General features: G+C 38.1%; 1 protein-coding gene across 2 annotated transcripts in view; it reads right to left on the reverse strand.

Annotated features, from left to right (window-relative positions):
- Positions 1–24528, reverse strand: part of ADCY8 (adenylate cyclase 8) — a 117982-nt gene that overhangs the window by 73764 nt on the left and 19690 nt on the right. For both annotated transcript variants that reach the window (XM_059867173.1, XM_059867164.1), the window contains exon 2: positions 13991–14140. In XM_059867173.1, coding sequence (XP_059723156.1) covers positions 13991–14140 — 150 coding nt within the window. The remainder of the gene's footprint in view (positions 1–13990; positions 14141–24528) is intronic.

The raw sequence follows: 24528 nt of genomic DNA on the forward strand, positions 1-24528 counted from the left end.
AAAAGCAGTAGCTAATCCCAGGGAAAAGAAAAATGTCATTTTTTTATTACCTTCTGTACCTTACTATTTACATGATCAAAGAGTCCTCACTTTTTTAGTCAGTCTCTCTTGGAAGGCATTTTCAGAGCCGGAGGGTAACACATTAGAAAAATTTCCTTTTCTTACAGAGAAAGCCCTAATAAAATGTTATCAATTCTAGGGTGAAGGAAACTCCATCACCCAGATCTTTTGAAAGCTTACTAGTTCAGCAGTGGCCTAAGTGGAGACAATTCAAAGCAGCAGTGATAAGTGGTTTGAAAAGGAGCAGAGATATATTTGTTCAAGAGAAAAGACAAAGAAGAAAGAAAATAGCAACAAAGGAATGCTAGAAAAGAGCTCGTGAACTATTATTCTAATAACAATTCATGACATGACTCAACCCCAGTGTTTAGGATGGAGCAAAGTTTACAGTAAACAAATTTTAAAAGTACCTTTAACCTGAAGAATATCTGTGGTAAAGAAAAAAAAAACAGCAGAAATCACTAAATGTAACAAATTGATGGTAAAATTGCGGTCTGCATTCGAACACCTGAGTTTTGTGACTCCAAGGTAGTTATGCCCAAACTGCCATATAATCCAATGAATCTGTAGAGATACTCAACTGAGTAAGTGACTCCTTCGGTGTTACTATGGGTCACTTTGGGTTCTGTTGACTGTTTTGACTAGATCTCAGTCCATGGTAGTAGGAGCTCATAGACGTAAAGAGTGTGTAGTCACTCAGTTTAGGAGGTGTCAAATATGGAGCTGACTCCTACCCAATCTACTCCTTCAGGAAAAGTTAGCAGCAGTGAAACAAATCCTGCAATGATAAGCAAATTGACTTCATGAGTCACCCACATCTACTTAAAGTCCCAAGACTGCAATTTAACATTTATACTGCCTCTAAGGCCCATTTATTGTTTTGTGCATCTGCAATCGTCATTCTTTGTTGCACAGCTTTGCTGTGGTCTGCATGCACTGATCCATCCCTTGGGTCACTTGCACAGAAATCAGGGGGCAGCAGTGCTTACAGCTGCACAAACACAGGTAAGCACATTCGTGGAGAAGTGGGACATGTCCCTGATGAATAAATAATGACCTTTGCTGCAGTTTTTGAGAAGAGTCAATTAACCAGTGCACAAGGCCTCAGTCTTGTGAATAAAAACCAGAGACCTTTTCACTTGGGCCAATCAAAGAGACCAAAACTTCAACAAGAACAAAACATTGACATGCAATTTGGGATCTGGAGGAGATTGCTAAGAGGAAGGTCAAACTGCCTGAGGTTTCTCTGCAGGTCAAGTGAGGGAATCACCCCTGCAGGGTCTGCTGTCTGCAAAGGCTCTGTGCACCAGCTCCATCTGGATGGTATAGACTTTTGTTTCTTCCTCATAATTCTTACTGGGGATGGTTTTGCCAAGGCACAAACCCCCCCTCTTGACTGACAGGTGAATTCAGGTTTTGCTCTTCTTCCTCTGCATATACCATCAAAAGGCGGAACTTACAGAGAAGTCGTGGGAGTAAGTCTGGATTTGGAATCATGCTGCTTATGGCTGTTCCCAAGACACTTGTGTAAAATTAGAGTGGGTGTACCCCAGAAGTGTTTAACCATAGATGCTCTAGAGAAACTGTGTCACATTTTTCATCTTGATTTTTAAGAATCATTTTTCCAGAACCATCAAGCTTATCTTTAACAGCATTTACAATTAATATCAGAGGTGTTTTATTGTCTTAAATACTGAACTTAATAGGATGTGAAAAGGGCCATTCAGAGCAGGAGTAGTTTTAGTCTTTCTGGAGCGCATGAGCTTTTATTACATTTAAGGGAAGTCAATAAAAATTGTATTGTTTCGTACTGAAAATCTGACTATGTTCAGAATAGATGTAATTATTGTAGATGTCACTCTAGAAAATGGAAATTAGCACCTCTCATTATGATGAACTGCTCTGAAGATAAATTCCTTTGTGCTTACTAAGTGTACCATGGACAGTCTATTTGCAGCTGTTTCTTGTGTCTCATCACGACAATGGGAGTTAATTAAAAAATACTGAAAGAACTGCAGTACCTAATTCATTCAGACTTGTGGGGTTATGAGGCTGCCTTTAGCTTTTACTACTTACTTCTGTGATGTTTGATATGGGCAATATCAACTTTGTTTTTATTTCAATTCCAGCAATTAATAACCCAAAATTTTCCCATCCTTGGCTGCATGTTGCATTTAGGCATCTGCTGTTTTCAAAGAGAAGCAAGGTCAGATCACACAGAAGGTCTTGGAGTCTCCTTTTGTTTAGCTTTTATCTATGAAACATATCTAGAATCTCAATCAAACTGATAACCCAGTATTTATGAGAGTGAATGAAAATGAACCCTTCATGAAAGCGTCTAATGAGACATGTTGCAAAGTTTGTGGCAATCAAAGTAGGAAAAAGCTTTTTCCACACAATTCTTGTAGGAAGATGTTGTCCAATTGTTTCCTCTATGCTGTTGTCCAAACCAGCATAAAACAATATAGATAGCACGTGCTGAAGGGGGGAACTGCAGGTCCTGCTGGTCCTTTGTTTTGGCTGGATAGGGAATGGTTTGATGATTCAATACCTGAAGCTACATTACAAACTCTTGGCAGGGTGTGATGACTAACAGTCTACTGCCATGTGTAAAAGGAGGTGTCTTTTGTATTACCCAGCTGGCTCTGTAAGGAGATCACAATCTTAGTTCCTGCTTTGCCAGCAGCTCCTGAGATGTAGAAGGATGATTCCAGGGCTGCCAGTTTGGGGTTTTATGCCTTTCCAGTATAATTTTGGCTTCATAAATATTTAGCTCATCCTGTAACATACTGGGAATTGGTAGAACACTTTTTTTTTTTTTTTTTCTTTTTTTTGCATGATACTTGTTATTGCTGGTGCAGGTATATTTAATAAAAAATAATTATTCCTCTTCAAAATATTTACAAAAATACTTCAAAAAAATTTTCAGAAGTAACATAGTTGATCATGAAGCTAACTGCTAACTGCAGGCAGTAATTACTCTATGGCACAGGTACAATGAACCAGATTGTCATAAGGCCACATGAGCACCACTATCTTGCGTGGGAGTGGGTGGGAGCATATCATGAAACAATCTCCTGATAGTGCTTTGTTTGTTTATCTTTTAGCTTTGGCAGTAGGATCCACAGGTCTCAGGTTAAGCGCTCTCAAATTAAGTGTCTGTGTTGAATACACACAATCATTAATAATTCCAGATCCTCTGAACCCTTACACATGATTTTTTCTCTCCTGAATGAAGAGCATGTTAGATTTACATTCCATTGTGAAACTCAGCCATGTTAGAAAGATGAGTGGTGAAAAGCCGGAGTTACAAAATAATTTGTATTACTGCCCTACCTTGTAGACATGAACATTTATCATAGAATCATGCAATGGGTTGGGTTGGAAGGGCTGTTCAAGATCAGTCAGTTACCTCCTGGCCATGGGCAGGAGAACCTCCCTCTAGACCAAGTTGCTCAAAGTTCCATCTAGCTTCCAGTCAAGGGGCAGACACAACTTCCCTGGGCAACCTGTTCCTGTGTCTCACCACCCTCACAGTCCAGAATTTCTTCCTAATAACAAACTCAACCTACCCTCAGTTTCCCCCTTGTCCTACCAGTATATGCCCTTGTCAACAGTCCTTCTCCATCTCTCTTGAAGCCCTTTTAAGCACTGGGAGGTTCTATAAGGTTTCCCTGTGGGCTTCTTTTCCCCAGACTGAACAATTTCAAATTTCTCCTCCTGTCTTAATAGGAGAAGTGCCCCAGCTCTCTGGTCATCTTAATGACTTTTCTCTAGATTTTCTCCAAGAGGTCAATGTCCTACTTATTGCTGGGGATCCCTGAGCTGAACAAGTGATACTCTCCAGCCCCACAGTAACCCATTAGACTCATCTAATAAAGGAAAGGCATATTTTATATTCTCAGTTTTATATCTTTCAAATATCATTATGATTTTTTAAAAAATTTATTCTTTATTAAACAATAGTGGAGAATATGGAAATATTCAGGAGAAAAATATTTATATGGAAATAAGACTCATATTATGACAAAAAGCTTTGTACTATCTTCTGGTGTATTGGCTTCCATAAATTTCAGCTAGTTTGCAAGGAAGGCTGGAGTCAGAGCTAAAGAACAGGAGAGAGATAGATACAACACTGATTTCATAATAGCATAATCTTAAGCTTTTCCTTGTTTTACTGGGATAGAAAATGATAACAAAACAGCTCCTACAATTCAAATTAGTTCTAAAATATCAGAATGGCACCATCTGACTTTAATGCTTATTGTGCTGTGCTTCTCTGGAACAGCTTTGACTTATCTGCTGTTAAGCCTTCATTTAATTCTTCTGTACTGGTTCTTTTTTCTATTGATTTAGATGTCTCTTTTTCCATTTTGTTCCTTTTTTTTTTTTTGAGCTGTTTTGAAAATTTCTAGACAACTTCAGTAAAATACACATCTGTCAGGAGTACTCATGGCAGCTAATGACATAGAAAATATCAGAAAGAAGGCTTTTGTGCCTTTTATTGTTCAGCTTTCTATGACTAAATCACTGCAGACACCAAGATGAATAAGAGCCACAAGGTCATATTTGCTGTTCAAAACAAGGGATGCACCTTGTCAGAGAATTACAAGACTCCAGTACTAAACAGGACAAGCAGGATAAAACTTCCTTTCAGTAGGTGGGAGAAATAGTCACCTCCTGAAAATCAAACCCCTTTGAATAGGCTTGTAGATGGACAGTTGAATACTGGTGATATTGTTGCCTTTTGCCCAACCTGGGAAGGAAACTCGAGATAATTTTAGTAAGGAGGTGATGTAAAAGGGGATCTTTATTGAAGGCCTTCACGGGCACTTATGGAAAGATGTCCATAAAAGCCCTCTCCTACAGGGATGAGTACACATTAATAGGTTTTAGGAAATTAACATAATTTATAAAAAGCACCAGTTAGGAGGACAAGGGGTAATGCCATTCCTCCCCAGGCCAAACCCCTTCTCTGCAGCCCCCCCTTCAGCACTAGTTGTACTTTTTCCATGAGAATGGACCTCGAGGAGTTGTTCTTGGTCTTGGTTCGCAGGAAGAACCAAGATAGCACAGAACCTTCTACCTCCTGGGGCTTAGAGCTCTGGAATTTGTTTTGTCTTTCTGCTCCCAGAAAGGCCATGGAAAAGTACTGGAAAAACTAGTTACTAATACAATAGGTGACAGAGTTACAAATATATGTGTGAAGAATACAGAGAACATATAAAAGAAGAAAAAGGAGAAACCCAAACAACATCAATTTGAAAGACCTCTAGCCTATTTATAAATGTTAATCCAAATATTCTATTTTACTATAAATTATCTCAGTAATGGCATCAATAACTTGACTCTGTTTATCTTGGAATTGGTACTGCTTATGGTTATATTATTTAAAAGCATTACCTGGACTACAGAGTCCCTCTATTAATTAAGAATTCTGTAAAGACATTAATTTTAGAGTCTTCCTACAGTCTTGTTAGGACATTAAGGGAAGTTTCTTAGTACACTAACAGTTCTAATCCTGAAAGAGAAATTCAGAGCAGAGGCACTAACTTGATGAATTTGGAGCTTGGAGTTCCTTATTAAGCCAAGAGGAATGTGTGACAGCCCAGCTGGTATAAGACAGCAAAGAGCTGAGAGCATAGGAGAAACAGGCCACCAAAATCCTGTCTGTTTCACTCACTATTGACCAGAATTTCAACAACCTGGTTTGGAGATCAAAGTACCTCACAGGAGTTTTATCCTCAGTGAATGCAAAATCCTTCTACTAGGAAGGAGGATTCCTTCTCACTAATTTCTTCCAAGGAAAACTCCCATGCCTGAAGATCTGACACTGGGATTTCTCTCCTATATGAATTGCACTTCTGTCTGTCATTGACTATAAATCTCATTATTCTGTTTGAGCCCATGTGACAATTCTGGATTTGCAAGGAATAGAAGAGAAGGAAGAAAATAATTTTTGTCTTGATTTTACCTTAGATTTCTACTCGACAGAAAAAGGTGGAATTTATGATTTGATGACAAGAAACAAGCACTAGCAGTGGATGTGAAGGCACTACATATAAGCCCTGACTTTACAGTCTTTGTATTTCTACTGCAAATGGGTTCAGTAATTAGGGGTTTTGAGAGAAGGTGTAGTAAATATACATCCTGGAATCTAAAGAATCATAAATGCATGTAAAGATTTCTTCCCCCCAACAATAAAGAAGAAAAGTCTTTTATTGGATTTAGGAAACAGGTCACCTACTAAATTAGAATATGGAAATGGATTGTGAAGAACAATATAAACATTTCACATTCCTTTATTTGTTGGATCAACCAGTATGTTATACTTAGGGTTTGATCATCCAAGTGCTGATGGAACAGCATGAAGAAAAACATTTCTGTGGCAACCATGGTTCTTTAGAGAAAAGTACTAAGATGGAAGAAAGTCTGGACAAATGTGAAGCCTTACTTAGAATCTCATGGTTAACAAATTGGTTTTTATCAAGAGGAAAAAAAAAAGCCTAAAATGTAATATTAAACCACAGGTTTACATAGTTTTGGGGTTTTTTTAAATTGTGAGTTTATAGTTTGCCCTTTAAAAATAAAGGCTCAGTTATTGTGATCATAATTTTAAAATATGAAGCACATTAAGCTATTTTTATAAAGACCATTTGCTCTCTAAAATTAAGATTATTCTTTTATTTTTTATACTAAATCTGAACTTTATCCTCATACCAATTCACAGAGATTTTAATATTCTCACCACCACCATATATACACAAATACACACAAACACACACACACACACACACACACACACACACACACACATATATATATATATACACACACACAAGACTTCATGGTGCTTAACCCTCTTAAAGTGTCCTTTCCAATCCCAATCCAATCTGCTTTTATTTTAGAGGTTGCAAAGTACTGACAGTTGATTAAATTCTAGCTTTGTGAGAGCTTGATAAAACCTACATAACATGTAAGCTGCTTTAAAAAATTAAAAAAATAAAAGCCAAAAAACAAACTAGAGTTCATCAATCTGCAGAGAGCTTCTTAAAGCCATGGGAAACAGAGATTGTTTCAGGGGAAAGTGTGAAAAAAAATCCTCTGGAAGTAGAGGTAGAAGGAAAAAATGGTCAAACAGGATTTTTAATGGAAAAAGAGATTAAGGCAGGATTACAGTTTTTCCAAAGATCTCAGGCAGAAGAGACTAAATATGCCAACAGCAGATTGTTCTGAAGACTAAGGGCTGTCTTCTCATTTTCTAGCCCTTATACCCATACTAGAAAGACAGAATGTATGATCATACCTAGAAAACAAAACTATCCTCTTCTCACCTGGACAAATGGTCCTTTCAAGTGGTGAGCTCTAATCCTTTATGCAAATCAAATGAAACATTATCCAAACTGTTTTGACTTTCAAAATGAGCTTTACTTGGGTTTGTGGAATCCCCTGTGAGAAAGAGATTACCTGGAATGTAGGTGCTCAGGAAGCCAGTGGCAGGGCTTGCAAGGAGGAATTGTCTGTAGGGTACTCTCTTAGGGGACTCTTCTCATTACACCATTTAATGTAGAAAAGTTTTTCTTCTTTCTCCCCTCTGATCTGACTCAATCCATAATTAAAACTTGCAGACACCCATCTTTGTCCCACCTTGATGGGAAGCCCAGTGGATCAGGTTTGATACCAGCCTGTACTTTCTGGCCTGAATACTCCTGGCCAGATTGGAAGGGCAGTGCTTGCTCCCCACCTCCCCTCCTGCCTCCTGCCTCCAGCTCCATTTCCTCTGCCAGTGTGTCAGATGCCCTAGGACATTTCCATATGAATTAAGGAAGATAATAAGAAGGGCCTTTGTTTCCACATAAAACGACCTTCTCTCTGTGGAATTTGAGATTATTTCTGCAGAGAAATGGGCCTGCTTGCTGAGGACTGTCTTGGAGAAGGATTTAAAGAATACAACTAAAAAGACTAGTGTGTTGTGGCTTTAGTAACTTCTAGAACTAGGTATCTGCACTGAAACTACACAAATGTAGTGCTAAAATTAGAATAATTTTCTCCATTTGGCTTGTCAAGACTTAGAACCTAGAGGATTTGTTTCTGATTTGAGTTCACTCCCTCCCAATAGTTTACCACAGCAAGAGCTGAGCAGCCCTGCTGGTGAGCTCTGTGCAAGAGGTAAGGAGTTTTCTCTTCATGAATGATGCATAACCTGCTACACTGAGAACACAAATGAGCACCTCTCCAGAGGATGAATGTAAAAGTCAAACAGATATTGACTGTTTTCCCCTCTGATCTCAAAGAACTTCTATATAAAATGATATTAGGTGCTCTAAATCTACTAGAGGTAATGCAAACAAAATGTTTCAGAGAGGATATATATTGGGTTTTCTGAACATTAATTCAGATCCCAGGTTGCTCAGGTTAGTAAGATACAGTTTAACAACTTTTCTTAGCTTGAAAGCAGCCTCCCATCCCTGTTCTCCTACTGCTTTGTCCAGGCTTCATTAGTGTCTTTGGTCTAGAGCAGTCTTGGATGGGGAGTCGATGTGTGGCCATGACACCAGAGAAGTTTCTAATCATAACTAAATGCCTTTTCTGTGAACTGCTGTCCTGCAGTGTTGTGATCTTATTACAAGAGAAGGGGTAAGGGCTGGACTGATTTTCATAGTCTTGTAGCTATAATAACTTTAGCTATTTAACTTTTGTGATTTTCCTTGTATAGTCCTTTTAAGCCTTCGTTTGCAGCTTCAGTTAGTCAAACATTCCTGCACAATTTTTATTGCACAACAATAATCCTGACTTCACTACACAATAATTGTTTTCAGATATGTATAACTTGACATATGTATGTGGGGTGCAGGAAAAGGCAGCATGACAAATTTATCTGAGAGACTCTATAATTAAATTGTAGTATTTCAAGGTTTAAAATGTTATGCAAATTTCAAGACTGAAAAAAGAGCAGGTCAGGACACCTGATATATATTGAAAGCAATTCTACATAAAGCCATCATTTCACTATGTGTCTGGATTTAATATGTCATTCATTTAAAACTTAGGGATTTTGTATCCTGAGGAATAGAAATGAAAAAGAAATTTAGTGCAGGTTTCTGCTCTTCATTAAGGAAATTTCACAGCATTTTCACAGTGAGGGAAATTACATACTCATTGGTTTTTAAGGGTTTTCAGTAGCTAATTAAGAAAGTGAGTTAGACTGTCTATTTTCATTGCCCAGATATGATGAAAGCAGAATTACCTGCTGTGTGCTTGCAACAAAATCAAGCTTAAAACAAAGACAGTGTCTTTGAAGTGTTCATTAACAAAGTATAGCACTGGTTGTCAACATTTTTAATATCACATGAAAATATTAAATCAAAATTTCAAACAGGTGGTAGCAAGTTATGATATTATTGGAATAAAATGGATTTGTGAAAACTAAGAGCATCATGTTTGTTTTTTTATTCATAATTGCAATGTTTTGAAAACAAAAGCAGAGGATGTTTTGATGGCCATATTTGGCTGCTTGATATAAATACATCTCTTAAGAACATGCCACTAGCCATAAATCATTAGAAAATATTTAAATTCATTATTTTATCAATAACTGCTAATAAGAGGCTGTTTTTACAACACATTTGTCTGAGCTGCCTCCTGCAGCTTGCTTCTCCGATACTTCCATCTTTTGATGATAGAGTGTTTCTGGTACTCATCAACTCCTTTAACTATGTCAAGCTCTGAAATGTTTTAGATTTTAACAAAAATTTTATTTTTTTAATGAAAATTAGGAAATAATTAGACACAGATGTTCCCTCAGTTTTACAAGGTGCTGGATTTCCAAATGGCATCACACAGACAGTACCAGACAGGTAAGTGCATAAACATCATTAGCAATGACTGCTGGAGCAATTCTCCTTTGTAGCCACACTGCTGTTCATTTTCATAACAGAGTAATTAGAGTTAGGAAATTCATTGCAATTGAAAATGCTAATATGTACTTCTAACTACCCCAGGTGTTTAAAAACAAAAGATAACAATAGCAAATCAGATCCTTGATGATCTGAAAATACAACTGAAAGTCCTGACTTTCTGAAACACTTCAGAAAATTTTGTCTACAAGTCTTGTTGAGAGTAATTGGGGATGGGGGAGGAAGAATGAAAAAAGATGTAGGAGCTTGATTGTATGTCAGCTTTTGGAAATAGACACTGGAAACTGAGTCACTTCAAAAGTGGAGTCAGGTTGTCCTGGATCAGCCAGGCTCCATAAAGTGTTTTGCATCATCCAGGTCTGCACTGCATTCTCCTCCTTCCTGTACAGTCACTGAATGAACTGCAATTGGTGCAAGAGCTGAACTTGCACCTGAAGATATTTTCAGTGGAAAATGAGCCTATGGAGCTAATTCAGATTTACAGAGACCATAGGCCCAGACATTGCTGAACTTTGACTGCCAGACTGGAAAACCTCACAGCAAAAACAAAATAGCTCAAGGAATTCTTGAACCCTGAAAACCCACAAAGGGAGACACTGCTGGAAGATAATGGCATCTGGAAAATACATGACATGCAAATTTCAGGTTAGAGTAACATGAAGAACAACAAAAATGTTTATTCATCCTTAGTGGGATTTTGGTGATTTCACCTCCTATTTTGATCACTCCTTATGCAATGGTTGCAAGTGAACAAATGAAGCTGCTTTCACTGAAGAAAAAATCAGCTCATATACATGAAATGTATCTGGAAATACAGAAAGATCTCTTGTTTTTCACCAGCAGCAGAAGCTGACACAGTAGAAAGTTTATATTTGTATTCCAGAAAATCTACATATACTCATTAGAGGATCCTTAAAAACCTCTGACAATGAGAGATCCCTCCTTGTCACTATTATTGTTTCCTTGTACCCCTCCACATTTCTAATGGCACCTCTTGCTTTTCTCTAAAACACAGATTATAAAATATTTGTTTCACAACTGGGTGACTTTCCATGACTGGCTCTTTTAGGCATTGCACAATACTGCATAATGGGAGCAGTAGCATTTATCATTATTAGAGTGACAGAAGATTAGAGATTATGAATCCAAGGGATATTGAAAAATTGGAAGGGTCATTTTGGGAGAGCAGAAACTTAATTTCTTGGTTTTAATAATACACAATAATGAATAGAAGCATATCTGAATCATTTATATAACTTCCATGAATACATATAATTGTTGTAGTTTAAAACTTATGTTGTTTTGTTCTTACTTTAATTTTACTGGTCTTCTGATTTAAAGTAAAGAAAAAAACAGACCTTACAGGATCTTTCTGGTGAGCTGTCACACTTCACATGACATGCCATACATATGACATGTCAATAAATTGTAATTTTCTATTACTTTTAGTTGAAGAAGCAGAAGATGTGTGAGGATGAAAGCCTCAAGAGATTTAAATTAAGTCATCCACTACTATAAAAAGTAGCAGTACCACCACTGAAAGCAACAAAAACCTTGCCCTTGCTGTAAGTACCCTTTAGTTTAAACAGTTTATGGCAAGTGAAGGGAAAATAGAATTAAGTGGAATAAATTTGGAATTCCTGGAATTATTGTCTGGAAGAATTACGCAAATAATTATTCCTCTATTTTCCCTGCAAATGTTTGATCATCAGCAATATTTCTAGAAATTTTAGAAGCCACATCACAACTATCATCCTGCACACTCTTTTTCCACCTTTTTTCCCCCCTTCAAAGGAAATTAAAGTAATAGAAACAATTTAGCAAAATTTAACCCTTACTTTTTAAAATTTGATGTGCATTAACAGGAAATATGTTTTTTTTACATTAATCTAAAGTGCAGATATAATTTATAATGCAATATTTTTCCTCAAGATAGAAAAATGCTAGCAGTCACTGAATTACTGCCTGAATACTTGTTAAGTGAGCATGAAAAAGCTGCTAAAAAAAGTGGTCACCTAAAATGTGACCTTGTCAGTCTTCTTAAAGCAGATAGGTTTAAAAATTGCTTAAATGAGATGCTACCCTAGAAACAAATGGAAAAAATAGAATGCTGAGGGAAACAGTCTCTCAATTCCTCAAGATGTTCCAGTATTGGAATATTTGTTTAATGTTGCTGTTCCAAATACAAATGAAAAGCTGAAATATTTAATAAATATTTTCATATATAGTGGTGTCCATAATAACAAAATTACAAAGTGCCAAGAAATTTAATCAGAAGTATTTCAATTTTTTATATAATAAAATAATATTTCAAAAATTTGAGCTAGTTTAAGTTAGGTTTCAGAGGAGATCTTTCATTTGGTGTCCTGTGGGCATTTTTCTTGGCCCAAGGACATTTCCCCTTATGCATTTTCAGTCACATGATGCCTGTGACACACTACTTTGTTTGGTTATAGGTGAATCTCAGCTGCAGTGAGCTAACATTCCAGGAAGTTCTGCCCTCAGGGAGCAGCACAGCCCTGAAACCTTGCAAAGCACAGGGCCAAGACAAAATTCACAGTTCAATCTGACTTAATAAAAACAAATATTTCTGATCAAAGCACTACTTCCCCCTAAAAATTCTGCCTACCCAAATGGAAATGATCTGTTTTCATTTTCCTAATAAATTTTACAAGTTCAGTAAAATTGTATTTCTCAAAATATTTTTCTTTGTACTACCTTCTTTTTACATGAGAGGATAAAATAATTCTAATGGGAAAGCCTCCAAATAGTATGGAACAAGGAAACATTTGTTAGTGATATAAAGTTTTTAAAACGAACTCTAGAAAACTATGGTCAAAGTAAAGCTTGCAAAATCATGGCTTATGAAAAATAAGGCAAGAAGGAAAAGGAAAAAACCACAAATACCCCTAAAATCCTCAAAAGGCATGAAAATATGATCCTGCAGTTAAAAAAAGAACAGAGCATTCTAGATAATATCCCTCAAAGTCTTTTCAGTCAGCAATGGCTGCAGAGATGTCCTGGCAGAGATATCTGGCATTACTCAACACAGTCATGTGTACTGAGTCATTAGTCAGTAAAGTCCAGAATAGGCCATCTTCCTAGAACTCTGTATGAGCATGACTTTCAAGGGGCAAATGAAATAAATTTGAGAAGCCATATACATATGTATACAGCAGGGCAAAATGAAAGGCTAAGTTCATCTTAGAGTGATACAGCAATGTAACATATGTGATACTGGTGCACAATAATAAGAAGCAAAATTCTTTTAATTCAATACTTATTTTGGATCACAAAAGATGATTACCTAAGATCAACCATATCTGTTCAGCTCAAAAGTGCACCTAACCAAGTATGCTATTGCACACAGTGGCCAAAGGTTGATTTTTCAAGAAGAGTTTAAGAACAGCGAAACAGAACTGCAATACTTTGCTGCAGCTGCAAAAATCCATCTTTGAGCCTGAAGGGGTGCTTTAGTATTTTCTCTACCAGATAGACTTCACTTCCATGAACTTGCTTAGTTTTGAAAGACTCACAGAAGCAGTCAGATTGAAAGGGACCACAGTGTGTCACCTGGTCCAGCCTCCCTGCTCAGGAAGAGCCATCCCAGAGCACATGGCACAGGATTGCAGCCAGATGGTTCTGGAGTATCTTTCACTTGAGTAATGCAATTTTTAATATCTGCAACACTCGGAAACGTGAAGTTCCCCAGCTTAACCCCTTTTGTGTAAAGAAGCATTTTTAAACTCCTGCCAGGTGCTGCTTCATTTGATGGCCTCTTCTGTGGGAAAGGATGATGAGCAGCCACTCTATTCATCCTGTTTCCTAGGGGAAATCTTTCAGATATCGCATCAACTCAATACACACCAGCACAGCAACAGCATAAAACTCATTTTACCTGCACAAATCAGGTGCTATCACACTGGAGCCAATAAGGCTACAAAAGCCTGGTCTTGCCCAACTATGAACACCAGTTAATAGAAAACCAGGAATGTTTTTCCTGGTGACCATACCTGTCGTTGGTTTTCTGTCTCTAGTCTCAGCCTGGCCTCCACACATCTCCGGGTCTCCAGGAAGGCTTGGCGCTGTGCTCTGTCTGATAGGTAGCTAATGAAGATTCCTGCAGTGTTCATACACATAAATAACACTGCCTGAGCTGCAATCTGCAATGAACAACAAACAGGATTTGGTTAGACAGGAGAAGCAAAAATATCTGTTCAAAGAAATGAAAGAGAGATGAAGAAAGCTTTGTAGGCTGCAAAAATATCAGTTAGAAAAGTTTGCATAAAAGAATGTCTTGGATCTTAAGTAGAGACATCAACTTTGTAAATTGTCTCTGCCTTGAGGATGAGATATGCAGTATTTGGGGGCATTAAACTCTGGTTGAACCACAAATTATGTTTCCAAAAATTGACTCACAGAGCTCTAGCCAGGAATGATTACAAATGTAATTAACAATTTGTTTTTCCACTGCCTCTTCTGCAAGAGAAACTTTGCGATTTGTTCCATGGCTTTAGTTTAGGAAACAAGGCATATTAAGGAAAACAAAGAATATCAGTTAGCTATGAATTAATATCAGTGATAATAGTTATCGTATTATTAATATCAGCGACAGTATTTATTGTATTATTATCAACCAAATCAAATACATTCATTTTCAGCTGATGCCAAAGCACAAATTTACACAATCTGAATTCTGAAGCATTCAACAGGGGAAGCTGAGAGCATAAGCAAATTCTTGCACAGCAAGTGCCTGTGTACACAGACTTTTTTCTTTGCTGAATTCTACGCAAGAGCTAAGCTGGTTTTTCTTGTAGAAGCTGCGTCACAGCTTCTTGTTTTCCATATGAACTCAAGAGAGCCACATGGGAGTGGATCCTTGGGCAGTGTAAATTTCAGTGGATTATTTATCTGTCATTGACCTCTCTTTGTGCTTTGCATGTTTGTAGGGCAGGGCACATCAACACCACTGAAGTGAGGATTGGTTGGGAAAGTGAGTAAGAAACATTTGACTGCACTAGAGACAGGAAAAATTTTTTCAGCCTCAGTACCTTCATCCAAAATCTTATCCTTGTTATTAGTTGAGATTTCAAAGGCTTTGATAGTTATGCGTGATACATACAAGATCATAACAACACCAGAACAACCACAGCAAGGCACATTAAGTGTTCATCATTCAGAATATTCTCTCTGGTGGTGGAAAACGTGATGTTTTGTCAAAACAGTCTTGAACGCTCCAGCAAGCTGTGATTGCAAAACATTTTGGGATAGATATTGTATTTTCTTACTATCCTCAAATAATCAATTTTCCTAAAATCCACGTGTTGCTTGTCCTATTAGAGGACTCTCTGATCTCATTGTGATGCTTTGACTCGGATCTGCAGGTCTCACTCCCCACAGTCATGTGGGTTTGAAAGTGAGATCTGATATCAGACCAAAAGCCTCTGGCAGAAACTTCGGCTTTATATATTCTCATATTTCTGAATCTCGAGTATTGTTCTACTATAGTACAGGGAATTAATTTGCAATTTATGTGCCACGATTAAATACTAATGCATATCCTGGCTCCAGATGAAGTTTTGTTTAACCTTTTCCAGAAGTAGATGTCTAGACAAGGCTTGTGAGAAGTAGGGCATGATTAGCATGATCCTTGCATCTCCCTGACTTCCCAAATCCTCTAAGCTGGAGGTGGTATACTCAGTGCACCTGCACAACTTTTCCTGATGCCTTTATCAAGCTAATAGCACATTTGGCTCCTATGTCACTCAATAATAAAGATTTTTTACAATTTAATTAGGTCATTTGTGATAAAAATGCTTCCTTTTGTTTCCTTTAGTTCACAGTTTTATGATTTCTTTTAGTGTTGCATCATGTTTATAAACAGTGAGTAACCAGTTCAAATTAATTAGCTCATCACCGTTCCTGATTTTACTGACTTAAAACATAACCCCTTACTTTTACTTTGTAAAAAGAAGGAATTTGAGGCTCTTTAGTCACTCTGCATTGATCACTATTCTCTCTTTGCACTTTCTGCCTTTTTACTGTTATCTACCATATCCTGTTTTACTGGAGACATGTTGCCCTGGACCAGCCAGCTTCTCCCAGACACTCTCTGCCTTTGCTCCAAGATAAATCAGAGATGGCAGTAATTTATCTATGAAATAACTCCTTCAGGTGCAAGCTACTAGGAGGTGTATGATGAGCTGATATGAGATTGAGACTCTCAATCAGAACTAGTTCAGAACTGAATTGTTCAGCAGGACAACTGAAATCAGCTGTGGGAGGTTGGAGGAGTCAACTTTTCAAACCTTTTTGACTGACTTTTAACTTTGACCTGAACTGCATTTTCATAAATACTAGGAAGGTTAGAGTAGAGGGTGAAAAAAAAATAAAATCCCTCCAGAACATTTGAAAAGTGCATTTCAACAGTGAAAGCAGTGACAAGGTGGCCTCATTTACTTGCAAATTCATTTGCAATTTCCTCATGAGCCCAGTTCAGTCACCCATCTCTGCTAATGTCCAGGACTTGTTCCACTCACTTCAGCAGATCTCCTTAGACCAAATGCACTAGAATTTGGCCTTCAATTAGATTTCATGGGTACATAATTTGATTTGGACAAAGGGAATAATGGAAAACATGTTACAGGTAAAACAACAGCTTATGCAGGGCAGAATCAGCTTTCCTGACACATGGTAGTCTGATTGAGATCACTCCAAGGAGTAAAGCACTATGATTTGCAAAGCATACTAATCTGGGGCTCTTGTTAATAAAAGAACAAAAAAGACATATAAGACTTGAGTCTTTCATTGCTGCTCCTTTTTTCTAGAGCTTCCTGGGGCCAATTTCAGATATCTTGGAGGATTTTCTACAACCTATCAAGGCTAAAAGCCAGGACAGACTCTGCTTTTGAAGATGTACAGAGTTTCTTTTTTGACTGACCAGAAAATAATCAATGCTCACACAGTAGGGAAGGTGAGGCATAATGTGAAAAAAGAAAATACTTTCACACCATTTATAAGTTTATTTGTACCTTGCACAATACTTAAATAATGAAGAGTAGCAGCACAGCAAGTGATCTTAAAAAGCCATGAGTGATGTATTTTGATTTTAAATAGGGCTCTGAGGAGGTCTGTTTCTTGAATATTTAAAAAATGCAAAGAAGGTACCCTTCACCACACTCCTTGGGAATATCTCTGTGACAGGATTGTCACTGTCCCTGCTGAACCTGCAGTTACACATAATCACATAATGGGATAAGCAGAGCTAAAGGAAGTTACTTGATCACTGAGGCAGTAGAATCACAGAATCACAGAGTCATCAAGGTTGAAAGAGATCTTCAAGGTAAGCCATTCCAAGCATCAACCCAGCAGCACCATAGTCACCCTTAAATAACATCCAAGGGTCCACATCCAGATTCCTCTTGACTCATTCCAGACTCCATTGCCTCCCTGGTCAACTTATTCCAATGCCTGACTACACTCTCAGAGAGAATTAATTTCTAATATCTAATCCTGACACAATTTAAGACCATTTCCTTTTGTCCTTTCACTTGAGACATGGCAGAAAAAACTGACGTCCACCTCACTAAAACCTCCTCTCATGTAGTTGTAGAGGACAGTGAGGTCCCCCTGAGTGTCCTCTTCTCCAGATGAAACAAGCCCTGTTCTTTCAGCCACAGAACACGTTTTCCAGACACTTCACCAGTTTCATTGCCCTCCTTTGGACATACTCCAACACATCAATGTCCCTTTGGAAGTGAGGTGCCCAAGAAGAAGCAGCCATTAAAATTCTTACTCCAAAACTCTGCTCTTCATTTCTCGTAGGAGGTGATTAAGAGCTTAGTTTGCATCGAAATCACTTGTCAAATAAATGGTCACTTATGAAGAGTCCTCCATACAGGCACTGCAAAACCCTTTGTAAAATCATTGTGAAAACTAGCAAAAACCAAAAGATATGAAAGGAGAGGATGCAAGTCTGACAAGTAAGCTTAGTTTAAATTTGACAGAACAGATTGATTGAAATAACATCATTTTTATCTGCCATTCATATAAAAAAGGCCTTGCCAAGACAGCTGAAACCAAGGAAACATTTTGAGTTGATTTGGGAAACACCAGGTTTCAAAGAAACAGCTAAAAGGCACCGGACATGGCCCATCAGGAGGAAGTGATAATAAAAGCAGGTAAAATATAGTAATGCAAGAGAACAGGAGAGGGAAAATTCATTGAAAAGATGGTAAAGTAACTCCTGTGTCTGTTGAGAAGTGGTAGGTAATCAGCTACAGGCAGTTTTCAAGGCAGAGTTGAATCTAGGTCAGGAAGCAGGAAGTTCAGAAGGGTACAGGTGAGATACTGGGATAAGCACAACAATTTTTAGGCATTTCTGCTATTAAGAGCCCTAATTGAGTTGGCCTTCCTAAGGAGTTTACACAGAATCCTGAGAGCTCATGAATAGCTGGAAGCAAGTTAAAGAAGGTTTGGAAAATGCCAGAAGTTTCAAGACTTCAAAAATCATGACTGAACTGTGTTTCAGGTTTACCATGATTTCCCTTTATGAAATATGCAGTTAATTTAGAGCCATAAGGCCAGCCATTAACAGATGCTTATGGACTGTATAGTGATTGACTGAGTTCAGCACTTCCAAAGAATACAAAACCTGAGGAAAAATTAATATTTATGAACATTCAACAAACCAAATGGATTGGAAATATGTTGATTGATAGATGGCCCTAAAAGATTGTAACTGATGTAACTTCATCGTGAAGTTGAGACAACAACAGCATATATCCACATGGAAAGCACAGTGGAGGCAGAGGAGAGAAAGCTGAAATTACTCTGATATCCAGAAGGACAGTGAGCTTGTGTGTTACTACCTCAAGTGCAGAAATGCACTCTAGAATGTTTAGCAGAAATAAACCCATTATTAACCTCTTCAGCAGACAATTCTTTTCTGCCACGTAGAAACAGAGCAGTGTCGGGGCTGATGTCATCCAAACACTTGAAAGAAGCAAAGGAGTGGTTTTCAATGTAATCTCCAGCTAGACATTCTCAGGGCTTTAGAAACAGATTATTTCTTGTCTGTTTTGGAAAACCAGGGAAAGTAAAGTTGTGCTTCTTAAAGAGTGTTTTCAGCATGTGCCACACAAAGAACTGGTTGCTATGGTAATTATTATTGGATAATTAAGTTTGGAGAAGCATTTTGATTCTTCATTAGTTTTTAACTAAAAATAGAAGTTCACCACAAGGTTGTTTTTTGTAATTAAAATGTCTCAGAAAATGCTCTCCCCCTTCTCGATCACTGTCTTTCTTGTGTTATTTGAGGGAAAATAAATGCTTTTATAAGAACTTATCACCAGAAATGGACTGAGAGTTGCACAAGAAGACCAAAATGCTCTTCTTTCTCTAAAATAGGAACATCTGGCATCACAGACTCTACAGCTCTCTCACTGCTGGGCTGCAGCAAGCCTCTCTCTCCCACTGAGAGTATGATTTTATGAATCAAAGCTCTTGGCAGAGAAACTAGTCAGTACCTGTTTCTCTGAACTGCCTTATGCCCACCTTGATCCCTCAGTACAGCTTCCCCTTTGCCGTGCCAGATCAATTATTTGTGGGACCATGCTGTGAACTATATCAGGGAACTTAGCCAACTTAAAAAACAAACATTTGGTGCTGGCCGTATCTAGAGCAATCGTCTGATTAAGTTCACAGCACAGCCTCCACAGGAAGAGGAAGCATGTGAACACTCATAGCTGGCACTGCTGCCAACTCATTAAATGGAAATCATTGCTGCCTTATTGTTAAATCACCTTGTAAAGAGTGTTTTTATTCCTAAGGTTCACTCATTCTGACTTCTCCTGGGTCTAACTGCAAAATTCCCCTGGCTGTGATAAGAGGCAGTTTTGTTTGCTTTAGTTTGTGGCTGCTTCTTCAGTAACTTTTATTGGAAACCAATCTGGCACACAAAGGTGCCCAAACTGCTGCCTCGACTGTCTGGAAAACTCAGCAGTCCCTGATCCTCTCTACTTTCCAATGCATAAGTACAACAGATGTGTAACTCCTACTCACAGCTGGAGTGAGTGCTACTCTTTAATCTGATCCACATACACATACTTTACTGAAAGACAGAAATATACCACACCCCTGGGAAGAGAGGGATGGAGAATAGCATTATGATTATTTATGGTGAAGTTAGACAAGCACAGACTATGATGGCTAAGAACAGCTTTACCCCACCCACCCTTGATTTGTTACATGTGAAAGAAGCCATTTGTACCAGTGTCACCATCTGATTTCAAGTTTAGCACTGAGTTTTGTGGTTCAGCTGTGCACAGCTCCCATGGGAACACTGGCTGATTCTTCAAAAACTCTGATCTTATTTATGCCTCTAGGAGAGCTGAGAGCTTTTAAGATGCCTGATCTTGCTACTACCACAGCTGTCATTATAGGACTCCACTGTGTGCTTAGGAAGAGTCTGGCCTTTAAGGTGCATAAAATGTGCAGCCTGCAAGCAGGTTGGCCCTATCAAATCATAGGGTGTACCACAAGAAATTGTTATATAACCTTCAATGAAAACAACTGGTTTCAGACAGTTTTCTCCACCCTGTTGCAGAATATTCTAACATGAATTTTTGTCCTGTTAGTGATTTAGAAAACAAAAACCATTTTCCCTCTGAACAATGACAAGTTTGCATGCAATCAATTGTTCCAGTTCAAGATAGTATTTGAAAATATGAATCTTTAATATTCAGGAATGTGATTTGTTATTAGAAAAAATACCTGTATCCTTTTTTGTTCTTCTTCCCATTGAATTCATTAGAAATGTAGCAAAATTGATTGTCTGATTAAGTTGCTTATAGATAGCTAAAGCCACACAAATTTGGTAAGTCAGCTACCAGCTATGGCAAAACTTTTGCAACATGGTGTGGTACAAGAGATCTTCCAAGAAAATAATATCAAACATAAAATATCATAATTATATCATGTATCATTTCAGACACATAAGGACTGACAACTGAGGGATGCAGAGGCAGTCAAGAAAATACATAACCCTGCTAGTGCCATTGAGCAGCCCCAAAGTTTCAACATATCTCCTCCCAGTCCCCTTGAGTTTGTCTAAAGTTTAGAGTTCAGGAATAATTTTAATAATAAAATAAATCTATTCTGGGACTTTGGATCTTTTTTTGGTACTTTTCTTTTTATAGATGTTAAAGTGACTAGACATGACTGGGACAATGTCAGTGGCAGGGTCATAGCCCATGCATACAGGGGAATGAACAAAGATGGGAAAATGACTTTCACTTTTTAGAAACTGTTCCATGGCTATAAGGTATTTATCTGAACTCTCTGACACTTACCTAGGAACTGATCCTGAACTATGCAATGAAATCTGGTGATCACATCTCCAGTTCACTGAGCAGCACAGTGCCCTTTTGTCATCATTGTGTATACAGAATGCTGTCACCTCCAGATATCTAAAATGTTCCCATTTAGAAAAAACAATCTTATCTTTTTGACATGAATAACCTTCTCCATTCTGTGTTTTCTCTGTGTTAGTTAGGTACCTTTTTTCTCTGCTTTGAGACAGCTGTATCGCAGGGCAATTACAAGGAGAAATCTAAAGACAATTATTCCAGACATAATTATTTCATTTCCAAAAAACATCATATTGTTTGGTTTATTTATAAGTTAGCACAAAAAACATTCCTCAGACAGGAATCTCTTCTCCAAATATACGTGACCTTGAAACCACAGCACATGTACTACAGAAATACTTTAAATTACCTGTGCTGTCTAGCCAGGAGTATATCCTGCAACAATACACAAAAAAAAAACAGCAAAAAAAACCAAGGCACAGCACAATATCCTGTGCAGTAGGGAACACTGGGAGCAGCCTGTGGCAATCAGGGAAAATTAGGAAATGAGGAGATAGTACTTCCCAGTTCATTGCTCAGAGGTGAGTGCAAAGCAGCTGTTTCTCTTCCTGCACTTCCATATTTCAGACACATGAAGCTCTGTCTGACTCTGAAATCTTCCCTATACTTTTCTATTGCCAGCAAAAATAAATTGGGGCGAGCTGTTGATCTCTCAAAGGCAGAGAGACCCTTCAGATCAACCTGGACATATTAAACATCTGGGCAATCATCAACTGTATGAAGTTTAACAAAAACAAGTATTGGATTCTGCGCTTGGGACAGGGCTGTGGAAAGGGACCTGGGGGTCCTGGTTGATGGCAAGCTGAACATGAGTCAGAGGTGCTCTGGCAGCCAAGAGTGTCCTGAGGGACATCAGGCACAGCATTGCCAGCTGGCAAGGGAAGATATTGTCCTGCTCTGGGCTGCACTGGGGCAGCCTCTCCTCAAGTCCTGTGTTTTGGGCACCAGAGATATTAGAAAGATATAAAGATATTAGAAAATGTTCAAAGGGAGGTTATGAAGATGGTGAAGGACCCAGAGAGGAAGACATATGAGAAGCAGCTGAAGTTACATGAGGAGACTGAGGGGAGATGTCATCACAGTCTGTAGGTTCCTCATGAGGGGAGGTGGGGTATCAGGCACTGATCTCATCGCTCTCCTGACCAATGACAACACTCAAGGGAATAGCTTGAAGTTGTGTCAGGGGACGTTCAGGTTGGATATTAGGAAAAGGTTCTTCACCCAGAGGATTTCTGGGGCTTGGGACACTTCAGAGAAGTGGTCACAGCCTCAAGCCTGACAGAGCTGAATGAGAATTTGGACAATGTTCTCAGGCACATGGTGATTGCTGGAGTTGTCCTGTGCAGGGCAAGGAGCTGAACTTCAATGGTCCTTGAGGATTCCTTCCAACTCAGGATATTCTATGATTCTGTGCAGAAGCTGTCCACCCTTACGAACTGCATATTTACTGTTCAAAACAAATATCAAAGTAACTATCTTCAAAAAGGAGCCACATTCCATTTAAAGCTGCTTGAGAAATAATTACTCCAACTGAAAGTTACAACACCTAAGCAAAGATTTACAAGAAATTAATCTGAAATGGGGAAGTATACCCATGACTTCCTGAATATTGAGAATTAAAAATAATGCCTCTGTGTTTTTTTGAAGCAGCCTTTACAAAATATTAAATTTTCCCCTTGCATTGCATGCAAGGATATCTGAGTTGTAAATAACTGTCTCCCAGTAGAATTGTGCCAGTATTTGAGGACCAAGCACTAAACATCATCTAACTGACAAAAAAATCCAGCTGACACTTGGTCTGGAAAAGTCTGAGAGCATCTCTGAGTTTAGGATGAGCCTGAACAACCTAAAAATAGGATGCCTAAAGTGAAAGTCACTTCTGGAAATTTTCTTCAAATTATTATAATAGTTTTACCTAAGTCAATCTCAGATGATAGCCAAAGCAGAAGAAATCCTAGTAGATCCCTTATTAGATGGTGCAACCAATTAGGAGTATTGGAGGAAAAAAAAAACAAAAAAACAACCACATCAAAGCTGTTTTAAGGCAGTGGAAAGAGTTTCACTACATTTTAAGGAGATGTGAATTACGTAGTGTGTGTTTATGCTAAGTATTTTTGAAGTGCTTTTCTGCACAGATGTTTTTATTGCTCTGGATAATGGCACTTATCCAAAGTAAGACGTTAAAACAGAGTGACCAATAATTATGTTTGTAGGGCTGACAGCTGTTCCTCTTTTCTGGCATACATCAATGCCCTTTCCATCTGATGAATTGTGTTCATGTCCCAGAAATTACCTGCAGGACATATTCCATGGCTTTTCACACTGGAACTGGCAATTGTCATAACTTGTGTGCAGGTGACCCTGCCTTGCTGCATTCCACAGAGCTCCAACAACAAGTGAAGCTTTTCATTATTGTTCCTAGTTATGTTAGGCCAGGTTGCATGTATTCTCCTCTGAATTACCAAGCTATGTCTATAGGACAAAGAAAGAAGCAAGATTCTGCAAACCATTTTTCCTTTTTGACAATGGAAAAAAATAAAGTAATAGCAAAATGTAATGATCTGAAATTACTCTTGAACTCTTTATCAAGAAATAGACAACCTTATGAAATCCACTCTAGTCTGTGTCAGAGTGAGACTAATACCTATTAAAAAGTGATTTAGTTTGACTGAAATAGTACTGAGAATACTGCTAATGAAAAATACATGAGGGGTATCACAGTGTCGAGTGTACTTTTCCAAAACCTGCTTATATTCTGATGGGAAGCTCTAGTAATTACTTGTGTGTGTTAATCAGTGATACCTGCTGGCAAACAAATTATCCCTTCCAGCTGTTCTTTTTTTAAACTATTCACCCAAAATAATAATATAAAAAAAGAGGCCAAAATAGTGATGGAAACAAATGTCTTTACACTTTATTATTAGCATTTTTTAGAGTAGGCCAATCTCAAGGCTATGTTTTCCCCAAAGTTTGACCTGTAAGTTGCTGCCATTTTGCATGGATGTCCCTGGTGATGGAGTTTGCTCATTGAATTTACAGCTGATTGATGTGTGAGACAGAGAGAATCAACTTAGACTCCCCAGATCAGGTTTTAGCTTTGCTAGACCAGAAATAATATGGAA

Source organism: Haemorhous mexicanus, chromosome 1 (assembly GCF_027477595.1).
Source record: "Haemorhous mexicanus isolate bHaeMex1 chromosome 1, bHaeMex1.pri, whole genome shotgun sequence".
Taxonomy (NCBI): Eukaryota; Metazoa; Chordata; class Aves; order Passeriformes; family Fringillidae; genus Haemorhous; species Haemorhous mexicanus.